This window comes from Doryrhamphus excisus, chromosome 12, assembly GCF_030265055.1.
Source record: "Doryrhamphus excisus isolate RoL2022-K1 chromosome 12, RoL_Dexc_1.0, whole genome shotgun sequence".
Taxonomy (NCBI): Eukaryota; Metazoa; Chordata; class Actinopteri; order Syngnathiformes; family Syngnathidae; genus Doryrhamphus; species Doryrhamphus excisus.
Window position 1 is genome coordinate 2,932,197 of NC_080477.1, and position 19,533 is coordinate 2,951,729.

Sequence of the window (19,533 nt, forward strand, 5' to 3'; positions counted from 1 at the left end):
ATATATATATATATATATATATATATATATATATATATATATATATATATATATATATATATATATGCATATTTTATATAAGTGTATACATACACAAGTACAAAAAATTACATACAATTACATACAAGGTTTTTGTAAGGCCTTAAGATGAGAAACATATGACAAAACAGAATTGGTGAAATAAATTGGTGCGAAATTACTTCAATTTCACCAGACAAAAGTCAAAAAAAATTTTTTCAAAAAAAATATTTTTTATGAGAAAATACTGCAATTTTTGAAGAAAAAAATCTAATATTCAAACCAGAATTTTCCCCAAAACTCACAAGACGAAACCAGTAATTTTATGACAATAGTTATAATTTTATGTGACAAAGTTGTAATTTTGTAATATACATTTTCTATATATAATATTCTAAGAGTAAAGATGTGATATTATGAGAAAAGTAAAAAAAAAAATCATAAACTGTTTACTCCCACGACATGAACCAATCCGTGACCTTCAAACCGATGTAGCGATGACATCGTCCGGGTTCATCGCCACATCGTACGCATGTACACACCGTGTTGTTGTTTGTGCATTATTGCCGTCATACAGCATATGATTGCACTGTGACTAATGAGATTACACTTAGCACGAGGAAATAAGCATAATTACTGGCATGTGTAAAACACGTGCGTCGCCTGAGGCTGCCATCCAATCGTGGACGAGAAGGAGACTGCTTTCTGTAGCCGGTGTGATAAAACGTATAGATTATATGATAAGAGGTGCTGACAGGTAATTACAAGCGCAGGCGTGGCTTTGGTCCCAAACTTAAATGGAGGTTAATTAAGCAGCGGTGTTTTGGACAACAAGATAAAGTGGAGTTTGTTGTGTTGAAGAAACTCACGGGCGCCTGAAAAGAACAACGTATAAACCCGGCTTACGGATATTGACACCTGCTTAGTTAGTTTCAGAGCAGCAGATCCTTTCACATGTTCAAGGATACCGTCTTTATCCTTCAGGACGGTCACAATGCTTGAGGAGCCTCAAGCTTGGGAGACATGATGACAGTTAAAGCTAAAGAAGAAGGAAATAAGTATAAGTATTACTTACATAAGACGTTATAAGTAAGTACGACTTACTTATAAGGAGTAGTTTTGTCCACTACTGTGAAAGGAGTTGAGCAAAGCAGAATGTGTAATGGAGTGGAACCTTGGTTAGATATCATTCATCCGGGCCGGAAAGTCAGACTCGAACCCAAACCGAATGGGTTTTTCCCACAAGAAATACTTTTTGGGCCAAGTAGCCAAACAACGCCGTAACCGAGGTAGCGTATTCCTGGTCATTGTAAACAATACTTCCTATATATCCATGGCATATGGCTTACATGCTAATTTAGCCTGTTTTTCTCCACTTCCTTTTTTCCATTGTGGGCTTCTAACACGGCTAATCCCTGCTTTTGTGCAACCAAAGAGCCTCTCCATCCTGGCAAGTTTTTGCCGCCATTGTAATCTCCACAATGTCACCGTCTCGTAAACAAGCCGGAGAGACAATGTCCCTCCTACGGCGGAGAGTTTCCACGGCACACGCATCCGTCTCCAAAATGTCTGCGCGTTGTGGAGAGGAAGGGACGAGCTAATCTTCCGATTGGAAACGGCAGCAGAAACAATGGCTGTCCTAATCCCTCATTTTGATTTTTTTTTTTAAATCCAGTGTGGTGTGGTGCATTTGAGTCCAGTGGGAGGGGAAGAAAGATGGAGCTATTTCACGCTTGGCCACTTCCACTGTTTTTATGAACCCCCCCATGCCCCAACCCCCCCTTCAATGCTCAGTGTAACTGAATTTATAAGTCCTGTTTGCAACAGTCACACACCTCTTAGAAGGACCAAGGTGCTTTTCATAATCAGGTGTGTGTGTGTGTGTGTGTGTGTGTGTGGGGCGCCGCCTCCGCCCCCCCGCCTCCCCCCACTAGAGCGCTCTAGTGGCAGTAATTTAACTTTAGGGAAGATAAGACGCCGGCATCTCCCGGAGAAGGTGCAATTTCCTTAGCTGTCTTTCCTGTTATTCATTTGACAATTGGCAAACATCTTTGGCACATAGGATCTAATTTGCTTCCCCCCACGGCTGCACGAGTGCCCCCGTTTTAATGATTCTACGTCCTATCTGGGAAGCGTGTTCTGTCAAAGCCGACTGATGTGATCTCTTGTTTACTTTTACCACCCGTTTGGATGAAAGTTTTGCATGTGAGTCCGTTTTTCACCCAAAAGAATGGAAGCTTTTCCCAGCTTTGTGCTCTCATTGGTGTCCAAAGTGTGGCCCAGGTGCCCTTTTGTGGAACATGGTTGTTTTTTTTAATTTACCGCTTATCCTCACAAGGGTAGCAGGATGCTGGAGCCTATCCCAACTGTCTTCGGGCGAGAGGCGGGGTCCACCCTGGACTGGTGGCCAGCCAATCACAGGGCACATATAGACAAACAACCATTCACACTCACATTCATACCTATGGACAATTTGGAGTGGCTAATTAATGTAGCATTTTTTTTGGAATGGGGGAGGAAACCGGAAAACCCACGCAAGCACGAGGAGAACATGCAAACTCCACACAGAGATGACTGAGGGTGGAATCAAACTCAGGTCTCCTAGCTGCGTGGCTTGTGTGCTAACCACTCATACACCATGCAGCCCTGTTCAATTAAAATAACACATACAAATAAAATAGAGACTAAAAATGCAAAGTGAAATTGGAAATTGCCTAAATGTGCAAGTGTGCATGGTGTGTTGAATAAAGACATTCAGTAGTTGAAACGTCAACAATTTTTCATTCATATTCTACCGCTTATCCTGAGAAGGGTCACGGGGGATTCTGGAGCCTATTCCAGCTGTGTTCGAACGAGAGGCGGGGTCCACCCTGCACTGGTGGCCAGCCAATCACAGGGCACATATAGACAAACAACCATTCACACTCACATTCATACCTATGGACAATTTGGAGTGGCTAATTAACGTAGAATGGGGGAGGAAACCGGAGTACCCGGAGAAAACCCACACATGCACGGGGAGAACATGCAAACTCCACACAGAGATGGCCGGGGGTGGAATTGAACTCGGGTCTCCTAGCTGTGAAGTCCACTTGTCTGCCGTGCCGCCTGTTTTTTTTTTGTTTTTTTTTTTTCATAATTCTGGCTTTCTCGCCAATGATTTGGACTTTTTGTCTCATAGCTAGAACTGACCATTGGCTTACGTGTTTACTTTCAGTGACGGAAACGTTCGATGGCGGTGGTGGCGTTTTATACAACCTGAAGTGAGCCAGTTGCACTCGGCGCCTTGAAGCGATGCTATTGTGTTTTGACAGCCATTTTCTCACTTGCTCCCTAATGGTGACATAATAATCTTGTTTCAGCTTCAGAAGGTCACCAGCATCCATTTTCCCGTGTATTTTAATCAAACACAGCACCTCGACCAAAGTTCCCGGGGTAATCCGCATAATGTTCCTGTCGTACAAAGACTCAGTGACAGCGACGGTCAGGTTTAAAGGCTGCGAGTGGATATTTAAGTCATGGAACACGCAAACGGCCACGTTGAAGAGTTTGTTTTGTGCTTTCTTGACAGAAACAACATCTCATTTGTCGGCCATCCAGACGCAGCAAAGGCAGGTTGGTGTAGCAGCGAACACGGCAGCACGAGTCGCCGTGAGACTGTGATTTAGTGGAGCGCCCGTGTCTCACATGACCACCCCCCTTCGTTGCCGAATAATTGGCTGGCATCAATGACAGCATCTCTCGCCGTTGAGAGCGAAAGGGCGGCCGTTTGTTGTTGTTTTTTTCCCGTCGATGCTTTGCCGTAACAAGACCACATGCATTGCAGCGACCGTTAATCAATCACTGACAACCTGTGGTGGAGTAGAAGAAGAAAAAAGGAGTTGAAATGCAGCGGCCATGATACACATCCTTACATCGTGATCAGACGTTGGTCTTTTCCAAGGACAGAAACACTTTTAGGGGGCATAAAAAGCGTCCAGTTGGGATTTCCTTGCCTCTAATAGTCCAATCACGTTTAGGACAACGTAGCGTCCTTATTCACCCAAATAGACTGTTTAAACCACGCTATGGCTGAGGTATCCAAAGTGCCACCCGGGGGCCGCAGGTTTTTATTGGCCCACATTTAAACATACAATTAAAGAAGAACATTTTTATTTCCAAAAATAGGGCAAAATGAACACAAAAAAGGGAATTGATGGCTGCTGGTTTGTATAAAATAAAATAAAATAAAATAAAATAAAATAAAATAAAATAAAATAAAATAAAATAAAATAAAATAAAATAAAATAAAATAAAATAAAATAAAATAAAATAAAATAAAATAAAATAAAATAAAATAAAATAAAATAAAATAAAATAAAATAAAATAAAATAAAATAAAATAAAATAAAATAAAATAAAATAAAATAAAATAAAATAAAATAAAATAAAATAAAATAAAATAAAATAAAATAAAATAAAATAAAATAAAATAAAATAAAATAAAATAAAATAAAATAAAATAAAATAAAATAAAATAAAATAAAATAAAATAAAATAAAATAAAATAAAATAAAATAAAATAAAATAAAATAAAATAAAATAAAATAAAATAAAATAAAATAAAATAAAATAAAATAAAATAAAATAATTATATTAAAACACAAAATAAAAAAAAATAAAATAAATATATATATATATATATATATATATATATATATATATATAATAAATAAATAAATAATTTGCATTTACATACATGGATTCTACGTATTTGGCCCCCGCATCCTTGGATTTTTCAGTTAAAACTTTGGACCCCCCTGCACTAAGACTATTTGAAGTCATCGGAGAACCTAAGATGAACATTTTTAGTCACCTTTGCTCAACCTAACTTTAGATTATATTTTTATTATATTTTGATTATATTTTTAAGATTTTATAATAACAATAAAAACAATTAGCAGACCCCAGTCAACCTGAATAAAGTATATCTGAAATATTGATACTTTTTGTACACGGTGTAATTTAAAGTCATGCAAGCTTTCAGTCCCATTTGTTTGTTTTCTGCATGTAAAACTTTCAAATGTAAAGTAACCTTTTGGTAGTACTTAATGATGAAAACCGAGGTACATGGTCGGAGAGGCTGTCGGTGCAAATTGGCGGCCATGTTTCGGACGTAGGTCTGCCCCACGGCAAAATATAATTCAAAATCGAAAACATTGGGGGGGTATCTTGGTATGTTGCCACCCATGAATACTTTTAGTTCTTGCAGTTTTTGTTATGATATTACTAATGTTACTTATAGTTATGCACTAACGTACATGCATTTATCGTATTTGTATTCGGACTCATTAAAGGCACACTGACGCTCCGAGAGGAAGTGATTGCTTTGCTCAAGGCTTGGTGGCCTCCTCTCTCCGAAACAAGTCTCTCCAGTGGCGTTTCCATGTCAACGGGCTCTGAGAAGGCCAAAATACGTCCTTGCACCTGGTAAAGTCCCGATTAAGTGTGGATCACTCCACTTCTGATCCGTCCTTCAGAGGGACACTCGTGACAGACTGCGGTGGCTTTGTTCTTCCGTGCGGAATAAATACGACAAAGACGCATCGAGTCCTTCGGTCCAATGTTTTGATTTGGTGTCAGAAGGCTGGGGCTACTTTTTTTTTTTTTTTTTTACATTTCCTCTACCCCCCTCAGCTATAGCCGTGTTTTGACCAACCATCTGGGATGTCCCTTTCTGCGATCTACAATACTGTTAAGCTCCAAAAATGTGTTTTGTGGATTGTCATTGTGTGTTGACGCTCTTTAGCAGGCAGCCGTGCGGTTCCTAGGACAGCAGAAAAAACAGTTTTAGGTTTTTGTTTCTTCTTGGTGGCTCGGTAAATTGGCCAGTGTATTTTTTGAACTGTCAAAGTGACCACTTCAATGACTATTGGAGTTATGAGCCATGAATTATGTTTGGGAACCACCGATGTAAAGCTGCAAGTATTATTATGGTTATTTGGAAAACACTTAACAAATGTTAACCAAGGTGTCACGGTTCGTCATGCGGGTGTTGCGATGCGACCCCAGGATGCAGAGATGACGCGACTGGTGCAGGTAAAAGCTTAGCTTTATTTCTTGAAATTCGGTAAACGCAGCACTGGCATGCAAAGAACAAACAATGAACCAACAAAAGGCAAACGCACCCGGCTGAACTAAATAAGACAATCAAATTCGAAACAGGTGCGCGTAGAAGGGAAAGTAAAAGTGACGGGACACAGGGCAGATCAACACAGGAAAAACTACAAAATAAGAGCATGAAAACCGGAACCGGAAGGCAAACAACGTGAAACACAAAAACTGTCACACAGGAGGCGATGCAGATTGTGACACAAGGTTTGCCAAATTATGGAGACTGGAGATGCTTAATTAACGAGAATTAACGTTTATCACCGCTAATTGACAAACTGATGAAGAAGGCCTGCTCTGTCCTGTCCTGGGATGTCCTGGGAGTGGGTGGGCAAGAGGGGGATGAACAATGCCCCCCCCCCCCCAACACACACTGACTGCATTAAGGAGCTCCATTCAGGAAAGGATGATTTACCTCGACTTTTTAATAAAAAAAGAGTCAGGTATTGGTTGTACAGTACTTGTGTACCTCGCTGTCTGCAACCCACCCGTTGGGAACCATTGCCAGGTATCTGAAATAGAAGCTGACAGGGAGTCATGTCGGTTCTTCAGAGTTGACTTTCAGCTTATGTGGGCAAAAATAGCGGGTGTTTTTGTTAGGGATTATTGTGCCGATCAAGTCTGGTGCTTGTGTGTCTCACCCAATTGACACCTAGTGGCCAGTGTAGAAGACATATTTGAATGACTTTTTTGTACTTGAGTTCATTTAGACATTTTATGCTTCAAAATGCTTCATTCAGGCAAACAAAATGTAAACTTTTGGAAGAATACTAGGCTTTAATCGGGAAACTGCATGATGAATAAAGGCCGACTGTTATACTGCTTGACTGATGCCAGCGGCATCAGCCTTTGCAGCTCCTGTTGTTTCCCGTTCGCATCTGGCACTTTTTGGGCTTGATGTTTCTGGAACCTCTGAATCATTTCGTGTCGCAAGCCAAAAAAAAAAAAAAAAACGCCACTTGGCGTGATGCTTTTCCACTACAAACCTTTTCTAGTCAGCTTTGGACAGACCCAAGTGCCCGTGGCAGCGCTCAAGCTCCCCCGCGACGAGGGACCGACTCCCTTTTGTAGTCGGACCACCTTGAAACATCTTTCGCGGCAACAATTTCCATTCCGTCTGAAGCTTCCTGCCAGCGTATCGCTCCCCTCCTCCAGCGTCACGGAGCGATGAGAGGCTAGCTCGCCGCGGCCCGAGTGTGAATGAGTTTAATTGCGCTAATAACTCTCTAATAGTCGTTTTCAGTACAATTTTTCAACACCTAACGGCGTATTGAACTGTCGCTAATCTATTTTGGGATTCCCCTGGAGCTTTGTGCAGAGATGATGAAGGTCCACGCGTACGTTGGGATTCATCTCACGAATGCTGGTATCGTCGGCGTGCAAGCGTCGTGAAAATGGCGGCTGAGTATTCACGGTGAGCGGTACAGCTCGGGGAAACTTCCAGATGAGTCAACATGCAGAATTGAAGTCTGCAGTTAACCGGAGCCAAGAGACAGAAGCAAGCGGAATTTGAACTATAAATAGGCGACGCCATCCTTCACCGTCACGTTGGATCGCACGGCTAATCAACGCAGAATGCTTAGTGACGCTTGACGTATGTTTGAGGTCTCATGTGGGGACGCGATGCTTTTTTTTTTTTTTACACTTACTCTTCTAATGACAGGATTTGGGGGGCTAATATAAAAAGGTCACATCCACAGTAGAGTAAGAATAGAGGCCTGATTTTAGGATTGTTTAAAAATTTTTCTCCCCAGCAGTCAGAATGTGCCTAAGTGGTACTGACACTCACAAATGGGAGTTTTTTTTATTTTGTTTTCAAAAAAATGCGCCGTCAAAATAAGTTGCTTGGAGGTAGGGACTGGGAAAGGAAATATCTTACTGACTTCTTACCAAATCCCAGTTCAAACTTGACAATGATTCCACAAAAAGGGGGTATTTGACTCTGGGTTTTCTCAAGTTCAGGCGTTCTTCAGCACGGTCCACATACCCAGGACGTGTTTGTGACTACTGTAATGGTAATGGTAATGGTTTAATTTCATTTGAACATGCATCAGATTACAATTGAGTGCATCCCATAATCAGTTCCACATGTCCGAAAGGAGTAGGAAGAAGCAAAGCTTATTAAATCCTACCCCTCCATCTGGTACTTTTACAATCAGTAACTGTTACATTTGTTCACTTCCTGCTTTCCATAATACAGTTTAAGGTTTTCTTTTTTTTTTTTTTTAATAATGTACCTCGTGCGCAGACCTCACAGCTAGGAGACCAGGGTTCAATTCCCACCCTCGGCCATCTCTGTGTGGAGTTTGCATGTTCTCCCCGTGCATGCGTGGGTTTTCTCCGGGTACTCCGGTTTCCTCCCACATTCCAAAAACATGCTAGGTTAATTGGCCACTCCAAATTGTCCATAGGTATGAATGTGAGTGTGAATGGTTGTTTGTCTATATGTGCCCTGGGATTGGCTGGCGACCAGTCCAGGGTGTACCCCGCCTCTCGCCCGAAGACAGCTGGGATAGGCTCCAGCACCCCCGCGACCCTCGTGAGGAAAAAGCGGTAGAAAATGAATGAATAATGTACCTCGTATCGAAGTACTGGGTGATATGAGCATCCAATGCCATAATGGGTACCATAGTGCGTGTCAATATAGTGATATATATAGCACATCATGACTGGTTCAAGACTCTTCATCCTTGTATTTAGCAAACATCAACTGCTTGTATTGTTTCTTGAATTGGCTCATCGTTGTGCATTGTTTGATTTCCTTACTCAATCCATTCCATAGTTTGATTCCACATACTGAAATGCTATGGCTAGCATAACGTAGTCCTAGCATAGAAGTGTTTCAAATGTACTTCTTCCCTGAGATCATATTTCTCCTCTCTTGTAGAGAAGTATTGGATGACATTTTTAGCTAATTGCTTATTTTTAGCCTTATGCATTATTTTAGCTGTTTGAAGATGAACTATATCAGCAAGTTGAAGTATTTGTGATTTTAGAAATAAGGAGTTAGTATGTTCTCTGTAGGCGGCATTATGAATTATCCTTACTGGCCTTTTTTGCAGTACATTACTGTGTAATATTACCTCTTGTTTGGGTACATCAAACCATGCTTATTATTATCATTTCTCTCTTTGGGAAATAAACTTGTTGAGTCGGTAGTCATTATGTGTTTTTTTTTTAATTTGATATTTTTGCTTTTCTTTGTTTTATATTTGGCTACATGACAACAGATTTAGACTACGATGACCTCAAGATGGTTGGAGGGCTCAAAAATGTGATGAGACGGCAAAGCAAAATTGCCTCTGCGCATGCTAACGCACCCAATCCCTTGTGTGTTGTGTGCGGGGGCAAGTTTGTTGTGCCGCCATTTTGGGATAAAAGTTAAAAGGAACTTCCAGAAGATAGTTTGAAGACATTGTTGCCATTCCCATCCAATGACTTGTCTAAGACTGGATTCAAAGTGGCCACCAAACGTCGGGTATTCATTTTTATGTGTTTTTATTCAATCTCTTTGTTTTAAATGTGGCTGTATGACAATTCCTATCAGGTCCAAATGGATTGTACCAAAATGATGGCAACAGTCACTTTGAACACCGAATCCCATGTGTGATGGTGGGTTTTTTGTTCGGTCATTTTGGATTCAGGTTAAAAGGACGTATCCAGAAGGTTCCACTGAAGACGTTGTTGCCATTGGTTTTCAATTGCTAGGTTGTTTTTTGCCGACACACGCCATTTTTATCACTGTTCTACACAAAGCGGTCATTTTTGGTTCTCGGGTCTAAGAACGCCCCATGTCTCTCCGCCACGCAGGTACCCCGGTGACACGAGTGACAGCCACAGACGCCGACGACCCGGTCTACGGAAACAGCGCCAAGCTGGTCTACAGCATCCTGGAGGGCCAGCCTTACTTCTCGGTGGACCCCAACTCAGGTGAGCTCCAGCCAAAGCTCTTTGTGCCGCTGTTCATTGTTTGGCCGAGGATCTGGAGCAAGATGGAGACACTGGCTCATTAAATTTAATGGGAGCTGTTAATACACTCTGCAAATCCTTTCACTACTTCCAACCAATGGAGAGCATCGTGTCGGACAAAAGTGGGAGTGAATGAGCACCACGCCCATTATGGGGCCACAATGAGAGCCAGATAGGGCTTTACAACCAGGCGCAGATAACATCTCATGGATTATTCCAATAGGCTTTTTTTCCCTTCTTCTTCAGAGCGGTGCCGGGAACGCTGGGCCGGGACCTCTTTAGTATTTCAACATCGTCCCTTTTCATTAGCCGTGTCCACTGAGATAAAGCAGCTTGCAGTGTCACCTGAGGTCGAGTGGTGAGGCGTTGCTCTTCATTCGCTGGTCGCAACATTAGGTACACACTATCTTGTCAAGGGACAAAAATATCGAAGCCGATCATGGATTTCCTTTAGAGTAGTCAGTGTACAGCTTGTAAAACAGCGTGGATTTACGAGCCGCTGAAAATGAGTCAACGCGCGGCCATTATGGCGACCAAAGATAACCGTGTCTTGGTGGCGGTGGTGTGCATGAGTGCTGCTGGCACTGGGGAGCTGTGGTTCATTGAAGGTTGCGATGAAGTCCAACATGTACTGTAACATTTGTTTTTGTCCAAGATAATAAATGTACTGCAATGCAACCAAAGATTCATTTTTCTAATAGTTGTAATTATTTATTGAAATTATAATTTAAATTACACTTCCAATTAAATTATGGTAAGGTTGTTGTCAAAATTCACCAATATTTTGGGGGTATAAAACTATTAAAAATAATTTAAAAAATCGGATAGTTTTTATAATTTAAATTGTGGTAAGGTCGGTGTCAAAATTCACCAATATTCTTTGTGTATAAAACTATAAAAATAATAAAAAAAATATGATAGTTTTTATAATTAAAATTATGGTAAGGTCGGTGTCAAAATTCACCAATATTCTTTGTGTATAAAACTATAAAAATAATAAAAAAAATATGATAGTTTTTATAATTAAAATTATGGTAAGGTCGGTGTCAAAATTCACCAATATTATTTGTGTATAAAACTATAAAAAATAAGATAAACTAACAAAAATAATTCATTGAAATAAATGAAATGCAATTAATTGAATTAATTAATTTTATAATTTAAATTGTGGTAAGGTCAGTGTCAAAATTCACCAATATTTTGGGGGTATAAAACTATTAAAAATAATAAAAAAAAATGATAGTTTTTATGATTAAAATTATGGTAAGGTCGGTGTCAAAATTCACCAATATTATTTGTGTATAAAACTATAAAAAATAAGATAAACTAACTAAATTAATTAATTGAAATAAATGAAATGCAATTAATTGCAAATACTAATGTTGGGTGTCGAAATGAATCAGTATTTAATTTATTATTAATAACACCATGACTGTATTAGTATTTGTAATAGTTTGAAATTATTTTTACACAAAATGGTTCATTGAAGACTCCCCAAGTTATTCCCACTGCTTTTCCAGAGTTAATTTATTTAAAAATAAAAATAGCCCGTAAAACTGAAAGTTGTACTTATTACAACACTGCAAAGTAATAAGAGCGGTTTCAGCGTCTCTGTCCAGGCTGCTCAGTGTAACATCACCAAAGCGAGGCGGCCAACCACCGGCCTGGCCTGCATGCCGCCCGCCTTGGGTAAGTGTGCTCGTTCAAAAAGTGTAAGAAACTAAGCGCTGCAGTTTGCTCAGGGCATGTTTACACAATAACAAGCTCGTAAAAATTGTTTGACCCTCGTAGGCTTGTTGGAAGGTGGCCAGCTTCCTGTTGTTGTTTTCCAGGCGTCCTGCACGAGCCTGCTTAGAATTCACTTCCTGCATCCACGTCCTCACAGCAAAGCTTTGAACAGAAAAATGACAAATAACAGAAATGGCGTGCGACAGGCGGCCGTGTACGCGACCGCCGTTGATTTTAATGAACGTTGCGATCTGGCCGGGATCTTCAAAAGTTAATGACGGCACAAATGGAAAGTATTATCTGCCGTATAATGGACCCTCGCGCTGAACCTGATCTGAATAGAAGAGGCTTTGTCCGCCTCTCCAGGGACAAAAGCCCCCCCCCCCACCGTCTATCTGCGGGACACATCTCGCCGTTCTCGGCTGTTTGTGCGGGTTTAGCTAGGTCAAGCGATCATCTGTGATATATTGCATCGTTCAACAATGAGCTGCATCAAAGTCATTATTAAATCTACATAATTGGCGGATTCATAAGCAGAGCCCCGGCCTGTCTGCTAAATGCAACATGGCTGCGTTATGAATTCAAACTCGTATTGATAATAATAATTACTTCAGCAGTGTTATTAAAGCATTAAGCTACTGCAAAAACAGATTCCAGCTCGGATCTTTAATTGCTTTCCCTGCCGACGGGATTAAATAAACCACATTAATCGCAGATGAGATGGCAATGTGAGCCCATGTCAACATCATGTGCGCACGTGAACGGACATACGTGTTTGTATGTGACTGGAGACACAGGCCTTTGCATTTGTGTGTGAATGGACTGATGGATTTTGGGGGTTTTTGGAACTACAGATGATGAACGGTGTACGATACCTGGGTTTAAATGGACAGGCATTTAGTCACTGTGTGCGTGAATGGACAGACAGGGCTGTACATTGTCTGTGGATATAAATGGACGGATAGGTGTGGTTAGAAAGAAGGATGTTTTCGTTTTGTGTGTATGACGATGACAGACAGATGTTTACCACCTGTTTAGGTGGCTGGACAGACATTTGTTTGTGGCATGCGTGAAAGGACAGACGGATATGTACATTATGTTTTTATGTCAATGGACAGATGGATTTTTACATTTTGTGTCTATGCGAATGGATGAACAAATGTTACTTTTCATGTATATGCGGATGGGCTAGCGATATATTCGTTAGACAGATGTTTGATTTGTACGTGAATGGACAAACAGATATTAAGTTTACATGTGTATGTGAATGGACAGACGTGTACATTATGTGTGTATGTGAACAGACAGATGTTTGATTTGTCTGTACGTGAATGGACAAACAGATATTAAGTTTACATGTGTATGTGAATGGATAGACGTGTACATTAGGTGTGTATGTGAATGGACAGACGTGTACATTATGTGTGTATTTGAACAGACGGATGTTTGATTTGTCTGTATGTGAATGGAGAAACATATATTAAGTTTACGTGTGTATGTGAATGGACAGACATGTACATTATGTGTGTATTTGAACAGACAGATGTTTGATTTGTCTGTACGTGAATGGACAAACAGATATTAAGTTTACGTGTGTATGTGAATGGATAGATGTGTACATTATGTGTGTATGTGAACAGACGGATGTTTGATTTGTCTGTACGTGAATGGAGAAACAGATATTAAGTTTACGTGTGTATGTGAATGGACAGACGTGTACATTATGTGTGTATTTGAACAGACAGATGTTTGATTTGTCTGTACGTGAATGGACAAACAGATATTAAGTTTACGTGTGTATGTGAATGGATAGACGTGTACATTACGTGTGTATGTGAATGGACAGACGTGTACATTACGTGTGTATGTGAACAGACAGACAGATGTTTGATTTGTCTGTATGTGAATGGAGACAGATATTAAGTTTATGTGTGTATGTGAATGGACAGACGTGTACATTACGTGTGTATGTGAACAGACAGACAGATGTTTGATTTGTCTGTACGTGAATGGAGAAACAGATGTTCATACTACCCGAGTATGTGAATGGACACCCTGATGTTTGAGGCATACGTGAACGGATCGACGGATGTTTGTGGTTTGCCTGCATGCAAATCACGATGTATGTGAATGGACTGACATATTTCCAACATTATGCAGCCGGGACGGACATAATAATTGATTGTTTGATGAGTTGCTCGTTAATAGTGCTACCAGTCGTGTCCATTCTTGTTCTTGTTGTTCCTTTCGAGGCCCTTCTGTGATGAAGGGCTTTAGGTTTATAAATAAAGTTGCCTTGACTTGACTCGATGCGTAGGCGAGCACTGGTTAAAGGTTGGGACAACAGCGCATCATCACCTTCGGACTCGTCAGCAGTCGGCCTTGTCCTCACCGCCGTGGTCTCGCAGCAGCTGTGGCCGGAACTCTGGAATCGGACAATGGCGGCGGAATTAGCATTCCCAGCGACGCGGGGGCTGACGCAGATGGCTCATTCAGGTGTGCCAGATGTTTTAATGAATGTTAATGGCAAATCAAAGGTAAGGGGGGGAAGCAACCATTAAGGAGTGTTTGACACTTACAACGCCAACATTGAAAGTGAAAAGCTTTGGATGAATACATGAATAAACAACAAAAAAACATCACGGCCCAATTTATCACTTGGCTAGGTGGTAAAAAAAACATCTATGGAAATGAGTGTTTGTCTATCCTCCCGTTTTGAGTGATTAGGAATTAATTTGAATAATTAACGATGATCAACTGGAGAGATGACTTGTTTGTGCCTCGTCTTATTTTTGGATTTGTTTGTTTTTGCCTGAGCGGGCCTACCTTCAAATCAGATGCTTATTACGCACCGCAAACACGCGCTAATCACACGCGCGCGCTACCGTTGCAGGAAGCGAACTTTTCCTGGGGCTTTTTGGGGCAGAATGTGGAGTAAAGTATTTTGGAATATTTGATTTGATAGGGAATATACTGGGCTCCGAGCTGAGCGGTCACTATGCAATATTTATGGACCGTTCTAGTTCAGCCGCTCTGTCCTTCAGGCTTTTCTTGGTGCATGGTGCATGCACGCAGCAAATGCGCTATCTCTCATCATTACCTTGCATTTCATTGTGTGAATGGAACGACGGATGTTTACATGACGTGCTCACGTGTATGCTTGTTGCGTGTCTGTGAATGGAGAAACGTCTTTATGTTATGTGTGAATGGACAGGCATGCGTACATTTTGTGTGTATGTGAATGGACAAACATTTTTATGCGCGAATGGACAGGTGTGTGTGAATGCCAATGTGACAGACAGGTATACTCTGTGTGTACTGCCAATGTAAATTGACATATTGGTGTTTACCTTAAATTTCAATGTGATTGGACAAACATGATTATATCATGCGTGTATGTGAATGGACAAACACATGTTTGCATGACAGGTATAGGCTGTGGGTACATGTGCGGTGCATGTGAACGGACAAACTGTCTGAACATTCTTACCTTGTATGTCTATGTGAATGGCCAAACATGATTATATTGTGCGTGTATGTGAAAGGACAAACACATGTTTGCATGATATATACAGACAGGTATAGGCTGTGGGTACATGTGCGGTGCATGTGAACGAACAAACTGTCTGAACATTCTTACTTTGTATGTCTATTTGAATGGACAAACATGATTATATTGTGCGTGTAAGTGAAAGGACAAACACATGTTTGCATGATATATACAGACATGTATAGGCTGTGGGTACATGTGCAGTGCATGAGAACGGACAAACTGTCAGAACATTCTTACCTTGTATGTCTATGTGAATGGACAAACATGATTGTATTATGTGTGTATGTGAAAGGACAAACATATGTTTGCATGATGTGTGAATATGACAGGTATAGGTTTTGTTTACGTGTTCAGTGCATGTGAGCGGACAAACTGTCTGAACATTCTTACCTTGTATGTCTATGTGAATGGACAAACATGATTGTATTATGCATGTATGTGAAAGGACAAACATATGTTTGCATGATGTGTGACTATGACAGGTATAGGTTTTGTTTACATGTTCAGTGCATGTGAGCGGACAAACTGTCTGAACATTCTTACCTTGTAAGTAAGTGTATGTGAATGGACATACGTGACGATATGATACAGTGCGTGTGTAAAACAAATGGACCGACCGATGTTTATATCAGGGTGTGTATTTGAATGGACTGACACTGAAGGAAACAGAAGTGATTGTTGATTATTATCATGGATCACTGATTCAAAATGGCTCAATCAAGTACTAATCAAGTACTTCTGTGTACTATTGTACACGAGGTGTTTCTACGTGAAATGACCTTCTCCATACCAACCTGATGTGTCACAGTGTGAAAGAACACCAGCACATACTTCAAGATAGATATACGATAGTAGAAATAGAGATTCCAGAGTGACTAAAAGAATTGACTCGGCCGTGGGAGTTTGTTGTTTGATTCCCACTCGCAGCCATGAGTCAAGTATCGGCGTTCCTGCGGCGGGTCCTGAGTGAATTGTTGAACTAGTCGTAGCGGAGCGGTGTTATTGTGACTATTTTGTTGATATTATGTCACAAAGATGTTCCTACGCAGCAGCGCTCGGTTGAAGCCAAGGTTAGAAACGCATGGGAACGTCATCGGAGGGCAGGCGGTCCGCAACACGTCCGACTAACGTTGGTTATGTCAGCCCATCATGAGCGGAGGGATCGGACTTTGGACGCTTTGTCTCACGGCTGACGTCTCGTGCAGTTTGTGTCAAGAAAGTTCCCAACGGTGTTCAAGTGCAGCCAGGGTGGATTTCTATGAGCTGTGGAAAGTGAATCAGGACGGCCAATGTCGGCTGTGTGTGAATGGACAGACATCCTGTGTGCTTGTTATGTGTCATGCGATAAGGCAGGTGGATTCGTACCTCTTGTTTGTGGGTCAGAGAACAGGACAGAGAAATGTTTGCAATAGTTGCATGTCGGTGGACAGCCATGTTTACAGGATTGTCCTTGCAGCATTATGTGTGAATAGACTGACACACTGGATGTGTATGTTGATAGTGATAGGGCAGATTTTTACATTCCGTAGCGGAATGGACAAACAAGTGAGGACGGTGTCTGTGTGGGTGAATAGACTGTGGTATACGAATGGACACACAAATGTTTGCCTTGTGTGAATGGACAGACAATTGTTCACATTATACCTTTATGCGAAAGGACAGCCTGATGTTTGGTGTGCGTGAATGGACAGACAGGTATTTACGTTGTGTGTGCAAATGAGCAGACAGATGTTTGCTGTGTAGGAATGGACAGACAGATACTGCATGTACGTTATGCATGTATGCGAATGGACAGACAGTTGTTAGCAGTGTGTGAATGGATAGACGTGATGCGTATCCTGTGTGTGCATGTTATATGCTAATGGTCAGATGGATGTGTACATTATGTGTGTATACGAAAGGACAGACCGGTGTTTGGTGTGTGTGTGTGTGTGTGAATGGACAGACAGGAATTTTTGTTGTGTGTGTGTATGCAAATAACAGACAGATGTTTGCTATGTGGGAATGGACAGACAGATACTGCATGTACGTTATGCAAATATGCAAATGGACAGACATATTTGTATATTATATATATTGTATATTGAGTGTGTATCCAAATGGCCAGACCGTTGTTTGCTGTGTGTGAATGGATAGACGTGATGCGTACCTTGTGTGTATGTTAATGGACAGATGGATGTGTACATTATGCGTATATGCGAATGGACGGACATTTGCCATAGGTGTAAGTGAATGTGCAGACTGTTGTTTGCTGCGTGTGAATGGACAGACAGATGTACAAGTATGTATTATGCGTATACGTGAATGGAAAGTTGGACTATTGATGGCAACAATACACAGCCGAATGCTTTTTTTCATAGAATTTGCTAGCATGGCTAGCAAATATGACAATAGGTCGGCATAAAAAGTTCTTTGTATGTCTATTTGAATGGACAAACATGATTATATTGTGCGTGTATGTGAGAGGACAAACACATGTTTGCATGATATATACAGACAGGTATAGGCTGTGGGTACATGTGCAGTGCATGAGAACGGACAAACTGTCTGAACATTCTTACCTTGTATGTCTATGTGAATGGACAAACATGATTGTATTATGTGTGTATGTGAAAGGACAAACATATGTTTGCATGATGTGTGAATATGACAGGTATAGGTTGTGTGTACGTGTTCAGTGCATGTGAGCGGACAAACTGTCTGAACATTCTTACCTTGAAAGTAAGTGTATGTGAATGGACATACGTGACAATATGATACAGTGCATGTGGCAGATGGATGTGTACATTATGCGTGTATGCGAATGGACAGACATTTGCCATAGGTGTAAGTGAATGTGCAGACAGTTGTTTGCTGCGTGTGAATGGACAGACAGACGTACAAGTATGTATTATGCGTATACGTGAATGGAAAGTTGGACTATTGATGGCAACAATACACAGCCGAATGCTTTTTTTTCATAGAATTTGCTAGCATGGCTAGCAAATATGACAATAGGTCGGCATAAAAAGTTCAGACCCCCACGGTGTACGCGAATAGACGCACGATTACTGCAGCACGGCCGCCTCCTCTAAAACCATCCATGGCGTCACATTTTGTACTTTATCAGCGCTGCCCGTGACCTCCAAAAGCAAAGCTGACCCCCAAATGGCGCTCCATCTCGGCGGACAGCCGAGCCGGCCTCCAGAATAGAAAATGCGAGCGCAGACGGCCAAGCCTCTCCCCTCCTGCCCGCCTTGTTTTCGCAACGCCGTCCAAGCCTGTTCTCATTTTCCGAGGCAGCTCAGGAGCCGAGGCGGGGTGTCATGCCAAAGCCGGGCTTTTATGAGGGGTTTTATATTCATTTGATGATCCTGCGGGTCTCTGTTTCCTGAGTGGATTATCCAGAGATGCCGGTGCTGAGCCCTTTTTATATTCTGTGCTGTGGCAGAGTCAATAAGGTCCATTCTGCATACAATATTCAAGATTATACAAGACAGACAGCATAATTCACACTCAATCAGAATACAAATGACTGCAGACTGCGGAACAACATGCCGGAAAACAAGTGGATGTTTTTTTTTTTTGTTTTTTTTTTTCAGTGCCCACACTTTGTGCTTTTGCAGAAAATATACCTGCGGGGAATTCTTCACCTCTGCTGGCTGCCGAGTCCTTGTTTAGGAACGTAGCGCTGTAAAATAATGTGTGTTAGCAGAGTGTCAAGGAAGGCGGACGTGAAGGTTATTGCATACTCGCATGTGTAATGTTATTAAAAGACAATGTACCTGCTGTCAGGTGCTAATCCTTTATTTTTTGGGTGTGTGTTTTTCCCCTCCAGCCACAATCAAAATCGCTCTCCATGGTATGGATCGAGAGATGCGGGAGGAGTACCTGGTGGTCATCCAGGCGAAGGACATGGGAGGTCACATGGGCGGCCTGTCGGGGACCACCACGGTCACCGTCACGCTCACCGACATCAACGACAACCCGCCAAAGTTCTCCAAAAGTCAGTCCACCGAAAATTGCCTTTTTTTTCCTCATAAAATGAAACATTTTGTACTCATAATATGGCCATTTTTTGTCATATTATAAGGGCTTTTATTTCATAACATTTCTCTTTTTTTCAGTACAGTTTT

General features: G+C 41.2%; 1 protein-coding gene across 2 annotated transcripts in view; it reads left to right on the top strand.

Annotated features, from left to right (window-relative positions):
* The window catches only part of cdh8 (cadherin 8), a 141,171-nt gene that overhangs the window by 81,957 nt on the left and 39,681 nt on the right, over positions 1-19,533 (top strand). For both annotated transcript variants that reach the window (XM_058089680.1, XM_058089681.1), the window contains exons 4-5: positions 9,979-10,098; positions 19,236-19,403. In XM_058089680.1, the coding sequence (XP_057945663.1) occupies positions 9,979-10,098; positions 19,236-19,403 (288 nt within the window). The remainder of the gene's footprint in view (positions 1-9,978; positions 10,099-19,235; positions 19,404-19,533) is intronic.